Below are 8873 nucleotides of genomic sequence, written 5' to 3'. Positions count from 1 at the left end.
TCCTCAATGTCACCAGCTTCCTCCACGTTTATCCATGTCTTCAGGTTTTTGCGTGTCCCCAGGTTCCTCCAGGTTCCTCCAGGTTCCTCAATGTTCCCAGCTTCCTCCAGGTTCCCAGCTTCCTCCACGTTCCTCAATCTCACCAGCTTCCTCCATGTTCCTCCATGTCCCCAGCTTCCTCCATGTTCCTCCATGTCCCCAGCTTCCTCCATGTTCCTCCTTTTTTCAGGTTTTTCCGTGTCCCCAGCTTCCTCCATGTTTCTCCAGGTTCTCAGTTTCCTCCAGGTTCTCAGCTTCCTCCAGGTTCCTCCATGTTCCCAGCTTCCTCCAGGTTTCTCAATGTCACCAGCTTCCTCCATGTTCCTCCATGTCCCCAGCTTCCTCCATGTTCCTCCATGTCTTCAAGATTTTCCGTGTCCCCAGCTTCCTCCAGGTTCCTCCAGGTTCCCAGGTTCCTCAAGGTTCCCAGGTTCCTCCAGGTTCCCCCATGTTCCCAGCTTCCTCCAGGTTCCTCAATGTCACCAGCTTACTCCATGTTCCTCCATGTCACCAGCTTCCTCCATGTTCCTCCATGTCCCCAGCTTCCTCCATGCTCCTCCATGTCTTCAGGTTTTTCCGTGTCCCCAGCTTCCTCATGGTTCCTCCATGTTCCCAGCTTCCTCCAGGTTCCTCCATGTTCCTCAATGTCACCAGCTTCCTCCAGGTTCCTCCATGTTCCTCAATATAACCAGCTTCCTCCAGGTTTCTCCATGTCTTCAGGTTTCTCCATGTCCCCAGCTTCCTCCAGGTTCCTCCAGGTTCTCAGCTTCCTCCAGGTTCCTCCAGGTTCTCAGCTTCCTCCAGGTTCCTCCAGGTTCTCAGCTTCCTCCAGGTTCCTCCAGGTTCTCAGCTTCCTCCAGGTTCCTCCATGTTCCCAGCTTCCTCCAGGTTCCTCAATGTCACCAGCTTCCTCCATGTTCCTCCATGTCCCCAGCTTCCTCCATGTTCCTCCATGTCTTCAGGTTTTTCCGTGTCACCAGCTTCCTCCAGGTTCCTCCAGGTTCCCAGCTTCCTCCAGGTTCCTCCAGGTTCCCAGGTTCCTCCAGGTTTTTCCGTGTCCCCAGCTTCCTCATGGTTCCTCCATGTTCCCAGCTTCCTCCAGGTTCCTCCATGTTCCTCAATGTCACCAGCTTCCTCCAGGTTCCTCCATGTTCCTCAATATAACCAGCTTCCTCCAGGTTTCTCCATGTCTTCAGGTTTCTCCATGTCCCCAGCTTCCTCCAGGTTCCTCCAGGTTCTCAGCTTCCTCCAGGTTCCTCCAGGTTCTCAGCTTCCTCCAGGTTCCTCCATGTTCCCAGCTTCCTCCAGGTTCCTCCAGGTTCTCAGCTTCCTCCAGGTTCCTCCATGTTCCCAGCTTCCTCCAGGTTCCTCAATGTCACCAGCTTCCTCCATGTTCCTCCATGTCCCCAGCTTCCTCCATGTTCCTCCATGTCTTCAGGTTTTTCCGTGTCACCAGCTTCCTCCAGGTTCCTCCAGGTTCCCAGCTTCCTCCAGGTTCCTCCAGGTTCCCAGGTTCCTCCAGGTTCCTCCATGTTCCCAGCTTCCTCCAGGTTCCTCAATGTCACCAGCTTCCTCCAGGTTCCTCAATGTCACCAGCTTCCTCTAGGTTCCTCCATGTTCCCAGCTTCCTCCAGGTTCTTCAATGTCACCAGCTTCCTCCATGTTCCTCAATGTCACCAGCTTCCTCTAGGTTCCTCCATGTTCCCAGCTTCCTCCAGGTTCTTCAAGGGCCCCAGCTTCCTCAATGTCCTCAGCTTCCTCCATGTCCTCAGCTTCCTCCATGTTCCTCAATGTCACCAGCTTCCTCCATGTTTATCCATGTCCTCATGTTCCTCCATGTCCTCTTGTACCTCCATGTTCCTCCATGTTCCTCAGGATCCTCCATGTCCTCAGGATCATCCATGTTCCTCTATGTCCTCAGGTTCCTCCATGTTCCTCTTTGTCCTCATGTCCCTCCATGACGTCATGTTCCTCCATGCTGCCCCATGTCTTCATATCCCACCATGACCTCATGTTACTCCATGTCCTCAGGATCCTCCATGTTCCTCCATGTCCTCAGGTTCCTCCATGTCCTGAGGTTCCTCCATGTCCTGAGGTTCCTCCATGTCCTGAGGTTCCTCCATGTCCTGAGGTTCCTCCATGTCCTCAGGTTCCTCCATGTTCCTCCATGGCCTCAGGTTCCTCCATGGCCTCAGGTTCCTCCATGGCCTCAGGTTCCTCCATGGCCTCAGCTTCCTCCATAGCCTCAGGTTCCTCCATAGCCTCAGGTTCCTCCATGTTCTCAGGTTCCTGAATGGTCCCCCATGTTCCTCCATGTCCTCAGGTTCCTCAATGGCCTCATGTTCATCCATGGCCTCATGTTCCTCCATGGCCTCATGTTCCTCCATGTCCTCATATTCCTCCATGTCACCAGCTTCCTCCATGTCCACAGCTTCCTCCATGTTTCTCCATGTCCTCAGCTTCCTCCATGTTCGCATGTTCCTCCATGTTCTCAGCTTCCTCCATGTTCCTCCATAGCCTCATGTTCCTCCATGTCCTCAGCTTCCTTCATGGCCTCATGTTACTCCATGTTCCTCCATGTCCCCATGTTCCTCCATGTCCCCAGGTTCCTCCATGTCCCCAGGTTCCTTCATGTCCCCAGGTTCCTCCATGTCCTCAGCTTCCTTCATGTTCCTCCATGTCCTCAGCTTCCTTCATGTTCCTCCATGTCCTCAGCTTCCTCCATGTTAACACCTTCCTTCATGTTCCTCAATGTGCTCAGGATCCTCCATGTTCCTCCATGTCCTCAGGATCCTCCATGTTCCTGCATGTCCTCAGGATCCTCCATGTCCTCAGGATCCTCCATGTCCTCAGCTTCCTTCATGTTCCTCCATGTCCTCAGCTTCCTCCATGTCCTCGGCTTCCTCCATGTCCTCAGCTTCCTCCATGTCCTCAGCTTCCTCCATGTTCCTCCATGTCCTCAGCTTCCTCCATGTTCCTCCATGTCCTCAGCTTCCTCCATGTTTCTCAATGGCCTCAGGTTCCTTCATGTTCCTCCATGTCCCTCCATGTTAACAGCTTCCTCCATGTTCCTCCATGCCCTCAGGATCCTTCATGCCCTCAGGATCCTCCATGTCCCTCCATGGCCTCACGTTCCCCCATGTTCCTCCATGTTCCTCCATGTCCCTCCATGTTCCAAGCTTCCTCCATGTCTGTGACAATCTGCTTATAACGGCATGATAGTGACCCTGCTGACGACCAACAGCCCCCTTGGACATTCCTGCATTCCTGCCTATTTGTCGCCACCTTTCGCTGTCAGATAATCTCTTACGAGGCATGTTGAACAACAATAATTAAGACGACAGTTCAAAATAATTACACATTGTGAATGGACTTAGAGCTTTTAGCAAGTCGCAAGTGGCGTGTTGCACGTGCAAATGCATGTGCTTTACGACTTAGACCCGCAAGCAACAATCTCAACTCAGCTGTTCGTGTTATCGCCAAAATGATTTTACCAATTACAATCTCGGTCGCGCGACAGTGATTAACTTCTTCAGGGGGTGTTGCGCAGTTGAACTAAATACTTTTTGAGCGTGGTTTAACTTAAATAATGGCTTATCTAAATTTGAATGACTAACCAGTTTTAATAGTGAGTGAGTGAGTGAGTTGGGTTTAACGCCGCTTTTAACAGTATTCCAGTTATATCACGGCGTGTCAGCTTAATGTGGGAGGAAAGCCCGAAGTGATGCAGGTCTCAGACGTTTAACACTTCGGTGAAACCCACGAGCACGGGTATGGTGCTGACAAACCTAGAAACATAATCGTGGCGAACCGGGATTCGAACCCACAATCATAGGTTTCTGGCGTGCCCAAGGGACGCAACTCTGCACAGCGAATTGCGGCGCCTTAGACGACTTGGCCACCCGTGCCCCTCAGTTTTAATAACAAGGAACTTAACGTGATAACCTATTAAATAAACTACGGTTGGTTGTTGGTTGGTTTGTTGTTTAACGCCGCACTCAGCAATATTCCAGCTATATGACGGCGGTCTGTAAATAATCGAGTCTGGACCAGACAGTCCAGTGATTAAGATCATGAGCATCGATCCACGCAATTTGGATTGATGACATGCATCAACCAAGTCAGCGAGCCTGACCACCCGATCCCGTTAGTCGCCTTTTAGGGCAAGCATGGGTTGCTGAAGACCAATTCTACCCCGGATCTTCACGGGTCAAATAAACTCTGGAAGATCTGAGAGGAACTAATTGTTACTAGTATTCTCCTAATTATGTGACAAAATGATGACTAAACTTGAAATGAAAGAAACTAAATATATACTGAACCGGAAAAGAAACGTCACCATGGATAGACATATGAAAAACCTTTGTCCAAACACTGTACTTTGAGACCTTGAAACATACTTTGAGACATATTAAAAAGATGAAACTTGGCAAAACTGATCATCAAGGTAGAAATTAAAGTGTCAAATGTTCTTAAAGTGAAACACAAAACTAGTCTCTGAGAAAATGGCATCACAAATCAGTATCTCGTGTGTCCGCCATGTGCATTGATGACTGTCGTGCAACGTCGATACATGGAATGGATGATGCGGTTGATGAAGGCCATAGGCACTTAAGCCCACACTCTGAGGAACGCCTGACGCAGTTCAACTGCAGTGGTCGGCCTTGGTCGGACGTCTTTCAGCCGTATTTGAATCTCGTCCCACAGGTGCTCATTGGGATTTAATTCGGGACTGAGGGCAGGCCACTGCAGGGTTCTGTTGCCATTCTGCTTGAGGAAGTCTCGTGTTGCTCTCGCACTGTGGGCACGGGCGTTAACATGCTGAAACTCGTGGTTGCGGCGACGTGCAAAATGAGGTATAGCGTGTGGTCTCAAAAACATGATCAATGTACCGAGCTGCTGTGACACCATTGCTTCTCCTTGGATCGATGTTCTTGAAGATCATAGAGCCGACCCTCTGTGCAAGACCAAATCCACCCGACACCATGATGCTTGGACCACCCCACGAGTCTCTCTCAATAACACAAGCATTGTTACAATAACATTTTTACCCACGGCGTCGCCAGACTCTCTCTCTCTCTCTCTGCCATCTACTGTTGAGATACAGTAACGGCTCTCGTCTGAGAAGAGGACTCTTCTCCATGGCTGGTGGCGCCAATGCTGGTGCTGTGTTGTCCACTGAGTGAGTGAGTGAGTGGGGTTTAACGCCGCTTTTAACAGTATTCCAGTAATATCACGGCGTGTCAGCTTAATGTGGGGGGAAATCCCGAGGTGATGCAGGTCTCAGACGTTTACCACTTCGGTGAAACCCACGAGCACGGGTATGGTGCTGACAAACCTAGAAACATAATCGGGGCGAACCGGGATTCGAACCCACAATCACAGGTTTCTGGCGTGCCCAAGGGACGCAACTCTGCACAGCGAATCGCGGCGCCTTAGACGACTAGACGACTGGGCCACCCGTGCCCCCTGTTGTCCACTGAAGACGGTCCCGGCGATGACGTGGTGTCAGAATGGATCCTCGGTGTGGCCTGTGACAGCAGAGGTGTCTGCTCATCAATCGTCGATGCACGGTGACCGCACTAATTTGTCGCTGGTGTGTCCTCGTGGTCTGTCGAGCATTTCCGCAGCAGTAACAAAGCGATCTTGAAGATGCTGTCGCACAATCTGACGATACTGACGTCGGGTGGTGACCCTTGGTCTTCCACCGCGTGGTCGGTCATCTGTCGTGTTGGTGGTCTGGTACCGTTGCTGGAGCCTGTATATGGTCCTTACGTGGACTTGAAATGCATTGGCTACTTGCCGGGTGGTTTGTCCAGCTTGCAATCGTCCAAGGGCTTGGTGTCGCTGATTTCTTGTCAATCGTGGCATGTGGTAGCGATTCAGCAACGAATGAATGTTATCCGATCTGGTTGGATTTTTATAGGGCAAGAAATGGGGGAACGCATGTGCATTTCAATTTGCACGTGTTACCATGGCCGTTGCCGTGATGCGTTTGGGCTATCGGTTTTATTGTCATCTGCTTTGTTTTTTTAATCATCAAATTTCATTTTTCCGGACAAGGTAAAGTTAAATTTTAGAAATCTTGACAAACATTACTCAGATATTTAAATATTTAACTTTTCATGCAATGTTACTTGGGGTGACGTTTCTTTTGCGATTCAGTACATTATACCAATACTAATATAATTGTAGTGATTGGTGCTTCCACACTCGTACATTGGGTTACATCGGATTGGCCACCCGATGTTACTCGTATGTTTCCGGGTGTGATCGAGACACGTGATCAACTTACCCGCCAAATCTGACAGGTAACAATTGACAGATTGAGACTGGACAGCAAAGACAACGGACGAAATGAACCGAAGCTAACGATCTCGATCTCCCCATCATCACGCTTACGCTGTAAGATAAGCACCTTTTCCATATCACTAGGCTTTCACAACAATGGCGCTGTGAACAGGATAAAGCCTATTTGTGATATTTGTGACAAAAGTAAATATGTCACACGACAATGGAAAAGGACTGATGAATGGGTCACGTGATGTCCTTATATAGAGCAAAACTCGTAGTATGGAGAAGTTTGAGTAATACCCCAATGCTCTTTAGTTTTTACATTTATCACTTTTCGGCCATAAAAAACATACACGTAATGTTAAATGCATAGTAATATCAAAGGGTGTTGATGTATCCACTATTCATGTGTTTTGATCATGTCAACCGCTGGAAGCTGCATGCTTTTCACCCGGCGTATTACGTGTAAGTTTCATGGTGTTGATTGCAGTGTTGCTTGTACCTAGCTGTCAATCACTGTCACTGTGTGCATGGTAACACTGTAACAACTCCCATGGCTTTGCGTTTTTTGTTTTTAATATAAATTCTGTTAGCATATTTATATATGTGTAGTGTTATCATCATTTATCCCTTTACACCTTATTATTATATGTATATATATTATGTATTCACATTAATGCACATTAAATAGTGGGTAAGTATTCTGCAGGTCTTTTCATTAATGCAGGTGTTTGCAGGTATGTATTCACTGTTTATACAAGGTTTTAGGTTGACACTTCTGCACTCAGTCATTCGCATGACTGACAGCGGTGAGTGAGTGAATATTGCTTAACGCCGCATCAGCAATTTTGCAGTTATTCGCGGCGAGAAATGTCTTTTTCGTAATCAGATATCAACCAATAGAATAAAAGTGATGTTGAAAATCACTAAAATCTCAGTCATATATCACATTCAGAGGTAAAAAACTGACTGTTCAGGTAAAAATCTATATTTTATCATAGAGCTTGATTTCCTTTAAATACGCTAAAATCAAGTGATTAGAAACTGTGGTAAAAAGTTCAGATAAGGTACGAACATTATCATAAAAACGTTGCCTGACAAGTGCAAAATCAACACATTCCAGCAGAATGTGCTTCATAGTAAGAGGGCTATGGCAAGGTATACAAAAAGGTGGATCTTCACCCTTCAATAAAAACGAATGTGTATAATAACTATGGCCAATTCGGCACCGCTGTAAAACAACCTCATCATGACGATGTAAACCAAAATATGCGTGACCTCCAATCTGTGGTTTGATAGCATGAAGTTTGTTCATAGTCTTGGTATTCCAACTTTTTTGCCAATGGTCATTCACATATTGTCTGATGGAAGGTTTTAGATCAGAATAAGGGAAGTTTGTGTTTGAAATTTGTTTATTAAGAGCGGCTTTTGCCGAAGAATCTGCTTTACAGTTACCACTGATGCCAACATGACTGGGCAGCCAACAAAAAATTATATCTTTTCCAGCTACGGATAAATTGAGATGACATCTTAAAATGTCAGCTAAAAATGGATGATCCACTTTTCGATTTTTGATGGCCTGTAAACAGGACAAACTATCAGATAATATGAGAAAACTTCTTTTAGAAGACTGTTCAATATATTGCAAAGCTAATAATATAGCCTGAGCTTCTGCCGTAAAGATCGAACTTCCGTCAGTAATACGTATAGACATAGTATAATTGTTAGCAACAGCTGCAGCAGACACCTTTTCATCATCTTTTGAACCATCAGTGTAAAATACTGGTATAAGAGGAATATCGGATCTTCAGTTCATGAAATTCTTGTTGATAAAATAATTGATTAGTGTCTGACTTCTTCAGGTTCGCTAATTCTAAATTAACATCAGGTTGTATCGATTGCCAAGGAGGCATTTCTGAGATTTTGTATTCGGCAATGGCAGATAGATTTAAATGGGCATCCTTGATATGGGATTGCATGCGAATTCCAAGTGGTGGGATTGTGTTTGGTTTTCTGAGATATAAATGCTGATATGGAGCATTGAAGATATTGTTAAATGCTGGATTAGAAGGATGGGAGCGGAGTTTAGTGATATATTGTAATGCCAGTTTTATTCGTCTTAAGCGAAGACTGGGTTCATTGGCTTCCACATATAGACTTTCAATTGGCGATGTCCTAAATGCTCCAAGACACAACCGAAGACCCTGATGGTGAATAGTGTCAAGTACTTGAATGTATGATTTACGAGCTGAACCATAAATGAAGCAGCCGTAATCAAGTTTAGACCTTATCAAAGTTCTATAGAGATGTAATAGTGTTTCTCCATCACCACCCCATCTAGTATTTGACACTACCTTTAAAATGTCAAGCGCTTTCAAACATCTAGCTTTAAGATTTTTAATGTGGGGTATAAATGATAACTTTTGATCAAAGGTAAGACCCAAAAACTTGGTTTCTTTGACCACTTTTATTGGAGTATTATTTAAAGTCAATTCAGGATCTTTATGCAGTTTCCGTTTATTGCAAAAATGAACACAGCA

The 8873-nt window shown here is 46.4% G+C and overlaps 1 protein-coding gene across 1 annotated transcript; it reads left to right on the top strand.

Moving 5' to 3' along the window:
* The first annotated feature begins 2570 nt into the window (after positions 1-2570).
* LOC125374758 (putative proline-rich protein 21) lies at positions 2571-3236 on the top strand. Its single transcript, XM_048386203.1, has one exon. The coding sequence runs from the start codon at positions 2571-2573 to the stop codon at positions 3234-3236; it is 666 nt and encodes a 221-aa protein (XP_048242160.1).
* The last annotated feature ends 5637 nt before the right edge of the window (positions 3237-8873 follow it).

Source organism: Haliotis rufescens, unplaced genomic scaffold (assembly GCF_023055435.1).
Source record: "Haliotis rufescens isolate VD_foot unplaced genomic scaffold, xgHalRufe1.0.p SCAF_10, whole genome shotgun sequence".
NCBI lineage: Eukaryota > Metazoa > Mollusca > Gastropoda > Lepetellida > Haliotidae > Haliotis > Haliotis rufescens.
This window is presented reverse-complemented; position numbering and strand designations above follow the sequence as displayed.

What these genes read in the sequence shown, in the direction of transcription:
- LOC125374758 (XM_048386203.1), top strand. Translation starts at nt 2,571, where the DNA reads ATGTCCTCAGCTTCCTTCATGGCCTCATGTTACTCCATGTTCCTCCAT.